Genomic DNA, 14,386 nt, shown 5'->3' on the forward strand with positions numbered 1-14,386 from the left:
ATATTTTTGAGCATTTATATACTGTAAAACACCCCACATTTGTTACATTATGAAATGTCTATGTACATGTGTTATTAAATAGATCAACTGACATAGCTTGTAGCTAGCTAGTACATTCGTTACATTATTATCATTCTTTTACAAATTATAAGATAATTACAATGCATGCTTAATCAAATTACGTCACAGTTAGGTATCAAGTTAACCATAAATATATATTGTTATTGTCGTTCATGATCATGGGAATTGAAAAACCTCTTTATGAAGACAAATATAACTAACCAAAGACTCGTTGTTCACTTATTATATTAGTTTACTTGTGGTGTAAATTAATATATCGTGACATAAAATAACGTAAATATAGTACGCTTATCAATTATCATCTCAAGAAAATTGTTAATATAATCAAATCACCAAGTTGGTCCAATTATAAAACAATTTTTGTTTGCTTCATTGACAGTTCACACTCACACTTCACTAACATGTAATTATAATATTCTCTGTAATCATCTCTCTGGACTGAAGGGTTGTGGGAATGCAATTTTTATGTTTGATGTGGGGGAGGGATCAATTTGGTGAAATGCTTTTGCAAATTGCAATTACTTAATTATTGATGAAGAGATAAGCATACCACTCTTGCCAAATTGCAATTAATTAATTATCAAACACAATATAAAAGCACAGAGAACGGTCTGGTGGTTTAATTTTTCACTTTTTGATAAAATTACGGATAAGGGTGGACGAACTGATGTGTTTTACTTTTAATTTTTAAAGTATGTTAAAAAAAAATTAAATACACCTCTTATATTTTGAGCTGAACAATAACTGTCAGGTAGCCGATTTCCGACCGACACACTGAGAATTGCTTCATTTACTCTTCAATTAGGATTCTTTCCCCTTCTATTCTCATCTTTTTTTCTCCCCTCCTCTCATATATTACTTTTTTTCTTATTATCTTTATAAAAAAATCAATATAAGATGTTGACGTGATTAAACCGTAATTGTTCAAATAAGAAGAGATGGAAGAAAAGAAAAATTAGGAGGTCCTTCGCTGCCTGGTCGATGTCAGAGTTCATGTACGGTAATCGTGATCTGTGGGGATTGCATCATCACAAAGTCCATGGACACGATGAGGGTTTTGGACTCTATAGTTTTCAATTTGGGCCGACTCCCTACTCAAAGTAGTGGCCCGCCCAGTTGCGGTAGTCGAGCCGTTTTTCTTCTTGCTTTACCCTGAAATAAAGCAAAAATTACCCATATACTAAATTGTCATCAAAATTCGAAACCCCAAAAAAGTCAGTTCAAAATTTCTACCTCTATTTTATGTGTGGTTTTTATCATTTATTAACACGTATTAAGTTTATTTCATGTTCTGCTACACGAAAGAAACAGTGGGATTCTATGGTGAAGCCAACCCAGCCCAAACCCGCTAGAACCTACCCGTAATGTAATCATTGTTAAACTAAACGGCATAATTCATCTCTTTCATTTTTCTCTTAAGTATTGAGTTTAATGTATTTTTCCCAAATGTGATGTTATCAAAGGCTTACATGTGAAAATGCTATTCTGTAAGTTGTGCTCTACTACGCTAAAATTCCTAGTCTCCTTGGTTTATGAATTTCTCTTTGTTATACGTATTTATAAATATAATTACTGTATTTGTATTTAACGTGCATTACATGGAAGACCCAATTTTCTTAGAAAATTAGAAGAGAAAATCATTATAAATTTGGATCGCAACAGTAAGTTTGTGGCATCTGCAAGTTCCGGACAATGTTACTAATCATATTATTTCCTTTCTTGCTATAAGTTATAACAGACCTCACTCGTTTCGGCTGTGTGTCCAAACGCTAAACCTAATTGGTAATTTAAAAACTATTAATTGGATTGGATAAATTAAAATTTTATTGGCATTATTTTCTGTTTGAAATTTACAGTCGAATTAATTTGGTTTTTGATTGTTTCCTTTCCTGCAGTGTTGTAGGTAATTTAGTTTGCAAATATACCGTTGGGCATGCTTGCTTTTAAGGAGACCGTACGCAAACGAGGAAATGTTAGAAAGTGAATAGAATAAAGTTTTTGTCAGATGTAGGATCATCAAGGTTGTTTTCCATTAAAATTGCTTTAATGCAATTCTTGCTAAGATTAAGCAAGCTAATTGCGTACTATTAAGAGAAAACTAACGCTTATGGAGGGATTCCATCCACTAATACAAAATTTAAGGCTAACTAATGTGGCTCGTCATTATTTAGTTATTGCGTTTGTTTTTCTAATTGTTGGTCAAATGTATAGAATTAATTTGGAGATTATGCACAACATAAAAAAATCTTTTAGAAACACATATTCCTCAGGAGCCATTGGGGGCACGGAGAGAAAAAGGTAAGTTGATGGATGAATTGTGTGTGAATACAAGAACGAAAGCGATTTCCATTAAAATTGATACCACCAAGGTGTTGGAGTTGAGTACAAAGTGCCGCACTGAGACGCAACTTTGTATCTGGGCTGCTGCAAAATCCTTAATAATACCACTTGAAGTGGAACACTTAACCATTTTGCCTTATGCTAGAATGGGGTTTCTTGTATCTAAATAACCACTAATCATTTTGTTTTCAGATTGATGTCAATACTCAAACATGTAAATATAGCATAAATTGTATAGTCCACAACCACTATACATGCTTATCTCGCACGCACCACAAACGTGCATTCAAACCACCTTCCTAATTTTGTTTGTATTTTGAGAGAGAAGGATTTATATGCATCCTATCAATATTACTGTGACGTTTTAGGCCAATAGTAGAATATAATGTGTAAGTTTATTTTCACATGGTAGTCTGTTATTGATTTTGGGATACTTTAAGTCATTGTTAAAGTTTAATAGATGGTTCAGTATGTTACTACTAATCACATCTCTACTATCTCAACTTAATCACATGCATAACTCGACATTACAAGAAACATCAATATAGTTGGCAGTGAAACCATCCAATTTAAGGGGGATTTAATCATGAGGTTTGTAACGGGGTCATTTGCTTCAACCTTCTTGCTTGTATAGTCAAAGTAATCACGGATTAAAGGGGGTATATTTAATTAGGCTGTTAGCCAATGACTCAAAGGCCCATGAAAATAGCCCATAGAGAAATAGCACTAAAATCAGTTCAAAACGCACTTTAAAGAATACTTTAGCCTTACACCCCACAAAATATCATTACAGAAGTGTAAGCGTGTGAGTCAGCACACAGATTCTAGGATTAAGCAAGTCCACTGATAAATCTGATACAAATATTCGACCCAAAAAAGATAAATATATGCGAAATTTCTTCAATCCTACGATGCAAGAAATTAGCCTTACCATTCAAAGTGCATGTGCATGTATAATGGGATCATCGTTCAGTTGAGTTGTTGATAAATAACCTGTTACTAAAATTTATGCTTAGATTGCTAACAACAGTATAATGGCAATGGCGTGCTCTGTAAACTATTTTCAGTTATATATTTATTATAACGCGTGAAATAATACACTACATAACTTGTATTTTCAATTTCTATAAAGTTTCTCAAATTAGGATTAGGAATACTACTACGTACCAATACCATCACCACTGTACCGGCCTCCACCACCCCGATATCCAATTAATCCAATATAGATGAACGATGTGGCAATTAATGGAAATCAGATTATAAAATTAAGCAAGATAAGAGCGCAATAATTTGATTAATATGGGTGGGTTTAGAGTCTAGGTTCTAGAGATATATCCTACTAATCCCACTATTGACTTGACGTATGTAGCCCAATTAAGATCTTTCCTCTTCACCACTTAAGTACGTAATCCTCCTCCTGTCACCTTTTATCTTCTATATATATATATATATGCACCAGTGAATTAGCTACCCAGGTACAAAAACAATCTCTTAGCTAGCTAGCTTAGCAGAGTGTGAAGTGCATGAACAAGAGAGAGATCAAAATGCGCATAAAAAACATCTCCGTTTTCACGTCTTTCGGTACTTTTCTAGTGCTCCTGATCATCGTCTCGTTTCATGTACAAACCAAAGCAGCTGATGGTGATGATCAGAATGCCGGGAGATGGAGTCGGAGCGACCGCGTTTATATCGTGTACATGGGTTCCGCGGCAGTCTCATCAACAAGTAGTGATGATCTTTCTTCCTTAAAGAATGATCATGCTCAGCTTCTCAGCTCTGTCAGAACACGGTCGGTAATTCTACGAATATTTTTAAGTATAATCAGGCTGTCCATTTAATCATGTAGACGTACGTGTAACATGAAGATGAAGATTGGAACTACCTTTAGCTTGGAACTAATTTGATTAACGTGTCTGTCTGTTTACTAATTAATTAGGTTATCCTACTAAATTGGAGCTAGTTAAGCTGTCCCCCCTTCCTAAACTTTACTACTTTGTTCTGTCGTTAAAATTTTGATTTCATATGTTTATTGTAAGAGGAAATTACTTGAAGTTGAAAGTTGAATAGTAAGGGTTATATTTGTGGGTGCAGGAAACCAAATGCAGTTGTGTACACTTACAAGCATGGTTTCTCAGGGTTCGCGGCTCGTCTCTCGAACGAAGAGGCGAGATCCATTGCTGAAAAACCTGGAGTTGTATCAGTTTTTCCCGATCCCTTATTGAAACTCCACACTACTCATTCTTGGGATTTCCTCAAGTATCAAACTGCTTTAAAAATCGACTCAAGTATCAAACTGAAAAACCTGGACTTACCGAAAATTAAAACCATCTCAAGAACTGTTCCCAAAGAATTTTCTTGCCCCACGGACTCCAATGCTGATTACATATCCAACATCAACTACCCTTCAATAGCAATTTCCAACTTTAATGGAAAAGAGAGCAAGAACGTAACCAGGAAGGTAACGAACGTTGCAGGAGATGGCGAAACGGTTTTCAGCGCTACTGTGGATGCGCCTAGCGGTCTAACTGTGAAAGTGATTCCTGAAAAGCTGCAATTTTCCAAGAACAACCAGAAGCTGAGTTACCAAGTGGTTTTCTCTCCTACAACTTCCTCTCCCAAGGAAGATACGTTTGGGTCTGCAACATGGACAAACGGAAAGTACAGAGTCCGAAGTCCTTTCGTTATAGACATTTGAAAACTGATAGGAAGTATTTCAATAAATCAAGTTATAACTATCATAGCTATGTGTTGCCTCTGCAATAAACAGCTGACCTAATAATATAGCAAACAGCTGCTGACAATGTAAAACCCGCGAATACCTGCTAAATGAAATGATAACACAAAATAAAACCCCGACCTGCTAATCAAATGCAACACCACAAGAAATCAAGAGATTGGCATGTCATGAAATGACTCCAAAGGAATTCAATGAAAACTTAAGCTGACCTCCACAGTCAATTTGGAAGGGGAAGCCCCTGCCTACAGCAGAAGCCACTCTTTATTTCAATCATTCATCTTCCCTAATCACCACATCCGACTCACTATGGTCTCATCACAATCCGGCCTTACCAATGCCAGTTTCCAATTATATTGGAAAAGACTACAATCTATACACATAAACTAAAATGCAATGATTTGGGTAAAATCAAAGAGGCCATATCAAATCGGAAATTCATTCTGCCTAAACAATCAATCAAATCAGAAGACAAGATTGAAGATAGAGTAAGAACCACATTTTAAATATATTATCATAACAAAAGAGAACCACTTAACATCACAGTTTGCAGGTCTAGATGAGCTAGAAGTGAGGTGGAAGAAAATAACAGTCGTAAAGGACTTCACTGAGTCACAAAACGTTTCAGATAACAGATAGAAACTAAGTCGCGAAACGTTGCAGATAACAGATAGAAACAGCACTCCACAACCACAGCTCATAAAAGAGTTCATCTCCAGGACCTTCACTCAAAAGCCCATTGGTTCTCCCTGCGGACCTCCTCCTCTTCCTCGGGAGTAAAGTCGTTCTTAATGTTGAACGTCTTGCGAATCTCCTCAGGTGTTTTTCCCTTGATCATGTCCGCCACTGTTTGGCAAGTCAGGTCCAGCAAGCTCTTTATGTTCAAATAATTTGCAGCCTATAAACAACACAACTCAATAACATGTTTTCTCAATTAGTTTTACTACCAACAGAATACAGAAATACGTCATAGTACAAAGAAACATACATTGGGCACGTTCATAAGATCCTTTGCTAGAGCCTAGAGACAAGTAAAAATATTAAAAATCCAAGGGCTTCAGAAGCACTTGGGAGTGCTTTCCTAAAGAAGCACTTCCTATCACACCCAGAAGCACTTCTAAATTTTTTCTGCCAAACAGGCCCGTTGTAATCTTGTAGTCATCAAGTGATTAGTAAATATATAAGCACGAATCATAATTAAAAAATATTTAATAATTAGACAAACAAATTCATGAATTTATTCCCCTAAAAGTTTCTAAAAACGTCAAGACTTAGCAATCAGATAATCAGAAACCCTAAGGTAATAAAGCTGTAAAGTAATCGAACTGCAACAGCAGAATCGAAAAAGGAGGAAAAAAGAAGCAGACCAGGATGAGATCGAAAAGCGTGGCCTGGTCGACCTTGACGAATTCGGCGTCCCAAGCCTTGAGGTCTTCATCGACGGCAGGGCGTTCTTCGGGCTTAGCGGCCTCGACGTGCTTCCGGCAGTACTCGATGACCTTCGCCAAGATCTTGCTGGTGACGTTGGGCAGAGGGATCCCGTTGTCGGCACAATCGTCCTCCACCATGTGCTTTATCGTCTGAGACTCCAAAGCCACCGCCTCGTCCACCTCAAAAGTCTCCCCGTCCGAGCTCTTCAGAGTTATCTTCCTCTCCGACGACATCGTTTGGGTTGCTGCCTTAACCTGAAAACCCGAGAGAGAGAGATGATATTGGGATTTGATAGAGAACTGGAGAATTTGGAGGAAAAACAAAACAAGGTAATTTTATAAGAAGCCCGACAACTAGCTTCTCATTCTAATATAATATTTTTATTTAATAATTTAGTAATTTTATAAAAGGCATCTATGTTTTCATGGCCTACGACATGATTGGAATAGTTAAAATAATTCTCACTCTTATTTTTATTTGTCGGAGAATTTTATTGAAAAATTTCCAGAACGATTTATTTTAACGAAAAAATTACATTTTTACATTAAAAAATTAATGCTGATACTATTTACTTTAACGAAAAATTATATTTTTACACTAAAAAATCAATATTGATACTATTTATTTTATCATTTATTTTGTCTTTATAGTTAAAACTCAAAGTTTTTAAACCCTTTTTCATTATTATTATTATTTTTTTGGGTGAAGAATGGAGATTACAACCCAAAGAGGACTGCAAAACAACAACAAAACGAGTCCAAGAGACTCCAGCAGCATCATCAATAAGAGCTGATTTAATTCAAACATGATCAAATACAAGACCACCAATATCTATATTATAACTTCAGTTAGCCAACTGATCCGTCACAATATTCTTTTCTCTGTAAATGTGATTCAATTCACACCTCCTCAATTATCTCATCATTAATCTGCGGCTATGCATAATTGTCTCCAAAGGATGAAAATTATCAACTTGGGTTTGCTTCAACAACATAACAATAGCCTTGAAATCCATCTCAATATGAAGATCAGAAGCACCCTTATTAATAGCAAGCTGTAAACCAAATCAAATGATGTGCATTATTGACTATATGAAAATGTTGTCAGCTCTATAACACGTATGTGGCGTTAATTTTAAAACGTGTAATAGAGTTCTTGTCATGTGAGTTTTTAGCACAAATTGAAGGTTCAACAAATCAAATGTTTGGATGGTAAAATGTCAGGAAGATGAAGTCAAATATCCCATTTAAACCTATTCCCCATCCAACTGAATCTTCCGAATCATCAGCAACGGTAACAGCCCATTCTAAATGTTTGGGATTCGACTGCTTCATCTCAATCCAACCCCCAAGCTTTGTGAACTCATCAAGTTCTGATTCCAACATCAGAGCAACAGATCCAGTTGACCGATTGTCCTGTGAGTTTGTTCCTAGGGGTGGAACAAGGGCTTCAATCATTGTCTCGGGGGATTTGCGATGCACCAAACTGCTAAAAGGAATTGTAAAAGCTCCAATTCTATGCTCCCCACATTCACCTGATAACTTAGGTAGTTGATAGACCCAGAAGCGAGAGCTTTGCTCCTCTAGGAAGTTGATAGACAATTTGCCCAAAGGTGCTCAAGCAGCGCCCAACCCTACCTGAACTCGGTTGCATTGCCAGTACGGAAACAAACTGAGCCAAGGAAACAACAACATTTGATTTTTTTCACCATTAAGCCAATTGCACTGCCAGTGGCCCAAATGATGAAAGATCAGTAAGGCCCTTCCCCTGTCATGAGAAAACAAAATCATCTCTGATTTACTAAAATCCATAACAAGACCGATGTAACACCAAAATATGTAAACTTTTCAGGCATGATTGCCGCAAAATAAACACTCTTACCAATGATATGGTGACCCTAGCTGAATCTCAAAATAAACTTAAAGAACCGAAAAGATCACGGACTAGGATAAACACCGAGTAAGCTATATGCAAATTATGTAAGCGTTAAATGTTCTGTAAGCAAACAGATACTATCGTTAGGTAGATATTACTTTGTGAGTCATGACCATAATACTATCAAATAAGCACCTGAAAAGCATTCCAATTTCCACTGATGCATACATATCTTATCAGAAAGAAAAGGAAAAGGAATACTGGAAAAAATCTAGGAAACCATTGACATCAATACGTGTAATACCTGGTGAGAGGACTAGTAATAACCGCAACATCCCTGCACTGAGCTCCCACTGGAATTGCAATTGCAGACAACCAGTTGCTACCATTTGCCGTATAGGAAGCTTTTGCTAGAGAAGGTGGGCATTCTGAAAGATCAATGCCCACTCTTGTGCCTTTGGCCGGCCACGAATTCTGCAACAAGCGTATCATTCTCCCTAACAGTAGTTTCAAAAACAAACCTCGAATCAACCCCAGTTCTCATTCCGGCTCGAGTAAGAGCATCAGAGCTGTGATCAACCTCATCCTCACTATTAAGTGTTAGGAATGTCGGTACTACAAGATAGAGAATGCTCAAGGTAAACTAGAAAATGGACACCAAGAATTTATGTGGTTCGGCAATTTATGCCTACGTCCACGAAACAAGGATCAATCTTCACTACATGAAAAGAGATGAGTACAACAAGAGTAGTCTTACCAAGCCAAAGACAAGGCTTGATGGATACAAGAAAGTATGACATACACTTTCTATCACTCTAAACTTCACTCACAATGTGTAGTGAAACACTCTCACTCTCACTCTCACTCTTGGAGTGGAACTCTAGCTTTGGACTTGATCCTTTGCTACTCACACTTGGTTCTTAATTGGTTACTTCACTACAACATCACACCCATATTTATAGGTGAGGGTTTGGCATTCTACTAGTTTACATTGTATTCTTCAAACCTCTGGCATAGAAAGATCTAGACTAGCCACAAAATTGTAGCTTCTAGATCTTTCCGTTTGCAACCAAGGAAGCTAGTACTCTCTAGCTTCTTCCATCAACTTAATAACATGCTAGAATTGTCTAGCATGCTCCAACCACCTCATTTGCTTACTAGAATAATCTAGAACATTGATCATGGGCTGGACCATATTCCAACATTAAGCACAAGTAAGAATGCCCCCAAGAGATCAACCTCATCCGCATATAAGTGTTTAATAGCTTAGTGCTTTATTAGTCATCTATATAATCTGAATAAAAGCTTGTTTCGGAATGCTTCTGGAATTGCCAAAAGTGCTTTCAATTCATATAATCAAAACTGCTTTTAGCAGTGTTTAGCAGCAGAAACTAAAAATGCTTCTGGGTTATAGAGGCACTTATAAGTGCATTCCGGAGAAGCACCTGCTAGGCTGCCACACTTGAATTTTGAATTTCTTCCAATAAAAGCAATTGTAGCAGAACATTCCCCAAAATTTCTCACCATGGGTGCTATAGTATTTCAAATCAAATTACTATCAGCTTCGCTTAAGGTTGGTTATTAACTAATTAAATCTGATCAAGCAAACAGCAAAACGAATTAAAACATAAAAATATATGTGACAAAAATGGAAAGGAGCATTTTCGGAAATACCGGATGTCGGGGGTCTGAAGGCTGAGGGCGGCCATGGACGAGGCTGCCGAACAGTTCCTGGGTCGATTTCGTGAAACCTCGTATCTTGTCTGAAACAAAAGCTACGGGTTCCATCTTAGAAACCTTACCAACACCTACTGACCCAGCCAACGAAGTATTACTGGAAGCGATTTTTCGGAAACTCCGAGGGTTTTTTACATACATAAACCGCTGGAATTTCAAAATCCAGACTCAACGCGAGAGCAGCAAGCCGGCAAGCATTTGGTCCACTGAACTTCCTTCTTTTCTCATTTTGCTTTCTTCGTCTTCTTTTTCTTTTTGCTTAAAATATAAACACTGGTTCTGGTCCTTGCCACGCTTGTTTTTGAGTTGAAAAGTTAGCATTTTATGTTTATTCATTTTAAGAAAATTAGGTAAAATGACCATAACTCAAATCTTAATTGTTGAATTAGTCAAAATCAGATATCGACAACATAGTAAAAATTAATAATTTCAGCAACTGAGATTTTCAAATATATCATTTCTGACGATTTCTTATAATTTTTTGCATAACAGAAAAATACTATGTTGACTTATCAACAAGAAAATAGCACATAATAAATGTTACTCGCTAAGAATCAATTAGAACATGACAAGTGGTTAGCTGAGGGGTTATTTTTCTCCAAGAACACAAACTCTACGTATTTATATAAAACTTATAATTGTCGAGATTATGTTACTAAATTGCTATAGAAGAAGTTCTCAATATCCCCTTTGTAATCATTGTTTTGATGACTCAAATTCAATACCCTTTTGTTTTATTTCTCCATCAACATCAAGTATGAAGCATACATCCCCAACTAAATCATGATTAGTACATAAATAAATACTGATTAATTTTGACTAAATTAGTAAGTTCTTCAGCAAGGTATATAATCCCTTTATCTTTGGCTGAATAAGTCGTTAATGCACTTTTGGAGTAACTTTGGGACTAATAACTTGTAAACTCTTTCAGTTGGATGATAACTGTCCCAGAAAACGTACTCTCTGGTATTGTTGCATGTGTTTGGTGACAATCGATTGCACAATCTGACTACCTCTATTCTTCCTGTTCCACAACAACCTTTGTCTTCAACTTTAAATCCTGCATGCATAAATTCATCAGACTTCACGTAATTAACTTGGCTAGGAGAGTGTGTCACATTTGTACCCAAGTGTGTTTTCGATTGGATTAGAAATCGCTCGAATGAAAGAAGCAAAATGTAGATATAATTGAATTAGTACCATATTTTTGTGGCTTGAGGATGATATCCATGAGTGGACGGTAGACATCCATCAAAACCACCACTTTGGCATGGAATAGCTGCTTGTTAAGGCGGTCCACCTCCGCGGATAGCTTGGAGTTGAACAACTCTGCTGCTTGATTGTATCTCGCAACACAATTTCTTTCTGAACCTCCGTCTACAGTTCTCATTGATGGCAAACATCCAACCGGCGGTAGCCCAGAAATGACAATCCTCCGTGCTCTCGATGCATATAATTCCTTAGTTTAGTTTATATTTAATTAGTTCTGCTTTTATAACATGTTTACATACTTGGAACCAGAGAAGTTGGAAGTATATACCTGCAGGAAGGCTGAAGCCTCGACCACCATAAAATCAGTGTAGGCATCTATATCGTATTGCAAGGAGCGTGCAGGTGTATGAAAGTAGGTATTCACTAGGTCGTCACTGCCTGTTACCACAAAGTGTAGGCTCTTGCTTACAATGCTCTTTGCTCTCTTTCCTCCAACATAATTTTTCAGCTTCTCTTTGTATTCTTTCAGCAGTAGTAATTGTTCTGATAGCGGTATAACAGACTGAATATGATCATTTGTTTTATCATACTATTCAGCAAAATATGACTAAAATCAAGAAAAAAAATGAGTACATGTGTGTACCATCATCTCAGATGTTAATGGATCAAATCCTGAAGCGCCTGAAGCAAAGCTTACTCCGGTGGGAAAGTCCTTCTTTTGGAGACTTGGATCAAGATACGCCGGCAAAAGTTTTTTGATTCCCAGTTCCTCCACTGAAAAAAGAATTAATTAGTAGCCGATAACATTAGTAATTAATTTGATTAGGACTTGTATTATGTATGATAATATATGATTAAGAGATTATTACACACCAAAGATGTCTGAGGGCACCTTGCCATTGCCAAATCTTCCGGTAGCTACTCCTCCCATAAAATCTCTTCCATATGGGGGAAAATTGCTTTTAATAATTGTTACAAGGTTGTTGTTGTTGCCTGTATCAACGGTTGAATCCCCGAACATAAAAACAGCAGGAATTGTAACATTTTTTGGTAGCTTCACAGTTGCTTGGGCAGTAGAGAATATCAGGTCTAGAGAACCAAGCAAAAAGAAAAATAAACTGGTCATTGCAGCTAATACTGCAGGAGAAAACAATGAAGTTTTCTCATGATTCGCATTATGTATGGAATTATAAACACGCAAGAAGAATTCACCATATGTGTGAGTGTCAGTTGCGTGACTTCGGGATCAATTGCTTGCAGGGATCTGTTACCGCGCATGCAAAAGGCGTGCTTTCTGATCATATTAATTGAAACACTCTAAAATGCACCTACAAAATTCATCGTTTATTCCCCTGCATGATAGTCCTAACCATATATAAGTGTTGACCCTAAAAACTACCAAGCTTACGTGGTGCGCAGGCCGAGTAATCTATGAGCTAACTATGTCCTTCGGTTGAATGTGGGGGCATGCCAACTCGTCGGCCGAGGAGTAAAATATGCTGATGTTGTGTTGAGTGCGCGGCTGACTTCTGCGTATTGCGATTGCGACCGAGGAAGGAACACGTCTCGGCCTTTTGGGTTTTCGAACCTGAAGACAAGGCTACTATTCTTACGAAGTTCACAAATCGTCGTCGTCGGATTCGGTCACAATGATGGTATTCGTCAGAGTAAACTCACACCGAATCGACACCAAAGTGTAAGGGCACAAATACTCAAAGTGGATATATGTCTTAGCAATAAACGTGGTTCGGCCGTCGGAATGCCGAACTCTAAATCCCACTTGAGAGTATCCAATCATAAACTAACTCGGCGTGCAATGTGCCGAGCCTAATAAACTGTAACACCTCACTTCGCCTAGACGGCTAATGAGATGATCTCAACCAATAAGGATTCGGAAATCCTTTTCGATCGAGACTTGGATAGATAACCAGTCACCCTCGATGTATTGCTATCTATGCCGACTGAAGATGCTGCGAGACCAACTGGTTCTACGGTGACAGTGCTATCTATGCCGACTGAAGATATCACCGGTTGCTTTCACAGTGCTGTTTTTCCAAACTGAAGGTGTGTCGGCGAAAGGAAAAGCAAAAGTCTCAAGGTAGTTGAGAGAATTTGCGCAGGGCAGTTGTGTGTTGAATTGAAGGGGGCTTGTTTTAATGTCTTCTCTCCCTATTTATAGCAGCCAACCTGTATTGAATCCTATTCATTCCTGGATTAGAACTCTTTCTTATAATCCATCTTTATCTCGACTAATCCTATTCCTACTAGGACTTTGAACACAACTCATTATAAACCGTGTTCAATCTCAGCATCCGGATCCTGTCAAAACTCCCTCTCATAACAAGATTCGTCCACATTCCTCTTTCCGATAGGATATGATCCACTTCGACTGCTTGGCCCATGGGCTAAATAACTTCTGGGCCGAGGATGAATTTAACCTCGGCTTATCTCATTCTGGACCGAAACAGATTTAACTCGACCCAAAACAGTATTTTTAGGCCCAAACATTGCCCCCTTGCTTTTGAGGTCGTCAACCAATACTCTTTAGTTCGAGCCTCGACCTTGAAGAAGTGAAACCGACTCTCAGGAACTGCCACTACGCGCACTTATGAGGCGTGATACCTCAATCTCGATTTACAAACCGTCATGTTGTGTGTCAATCCCCTGGTTACCCTAGCAGCCTTTAATCATGATCCTCGAAACCATGCGACCGTCGAAACGTCTCTCTTGCATTAAAATCGCCGTAACACGCCATCATGCGTCCTCAATCTGTGAAAATCTCGATCCTCTCGCCTCGATTTTCTGATTGTGTACAATGATTAGCATATCTCCAGCTTGATTTTGAAAATCAACCGTTTAGCATTCCGTTCCTAAATGCTTATAAATACCTAGACTTTTCCATTCATACCTTACGCTCTCTCAAACCTTTGAAATTTTCTTTCCGTTCTGTTTTCTTCTAGAAAAACTTCAAAAACA

At 37.6% G+C, this 14,386-nt stretch overlaps 3 protein-coding genes and 1 pseudogene across 3 annotated transcripts; 1 reads left to right on the plus strand and 3 right to left on the minus strand.

The window, feature by feature from the left end:
* The first annotated feature begins 3,907 nt into the window (after window positions 1–3,907).
* LOC114821575 (uncharacterized) lies at window positions 3,908–5,159 on the plus strand. The gene is made up of 2 exons (XM_029094286.2): window positions 3,908–4,210; window positions 4,513–5,159. The coding sequence occupies exons 1-2, from the start codon at window positions 3,945–3,947 to the stop codon at window positions 5,114–5,116; spliced, it is 870 nt and encodes a 289-aa protein (XP_028950119.1). The 5' UTR covers window positions 3,908–3,944; the 3' UTR covers window positions 5,117–5,159.
* Window positions 5,160–5,639: 480 nt separating this feature from the next.
* Window positions 5,640–7,029, minus strand: LOC114821576 (SKP1-like protein 1B). Its single transcript, XM_029094287.2, has 2 exons — window positions 6,523–7,029; window positions 5,640–6,053 (listed from the first exon to the last, which is right to left on the minus strand). Exons 1-2 carry the CDS (start codon window positions 6,817–6,819, stop codon window positions 5,880–5,882), a joined length of 471 nt encoding a protein of 156 aa, XP_028950120.1. The 5' UTR covers window positions 6,820–7,029; the 3' UTR covers window positions 5,640–5,879.
* A 614-nt stretch (window positions 7,030–7,643) lies between these two features.
* Window positions 7,644–9,183, minus strand: LOC114821745 (uncharacterized; annotated as a pseudogene).
* A 1,749-nt stretch (window positions 9,184–10,932) lies between these two features.
* LOC103413853 (GDSL esterase/lipase EXL3-like) lies at window positions 10,933–12,547 on the minus strand. Its single transcript, XM_070814074.1, has 5 exons — window positions 12,284–12,547; window positions 12,054–12,184; window positions 11,694–11,972; window positions 11,399–11,657; window positions 10,933–11,258 (listed from the first exon to the last, which is right to left on the minus strand). Exons 1-5 carry the CDS (start codon window positions 12,534–12,536, stop codon window positions 11,056–11,058), a joined length of 1,125 nt encoding a protein of 374 aa, XP_070670175.1. The 5' UTR covers window positions 12,537–12,547; the 3' UTR covers window positions 10,933–11,055.
* Window positions 12,548–14,386: the final 1,839 nt, after the last annotated feature.

The sequence above is a fragment of the Malus domestica genome, chromosome 15 (assembly GCF_042453785.1).
Source record: "Malus domestica chromosome 15, GDT2T_hap1".
In the NCBI taxonomy this organism is placed as follows: Eukaryota; Viridiplantae; Streptophyta; class Magnoliopsida; order Rosales; family Rosaceae; genus Malus; species Malus domestica.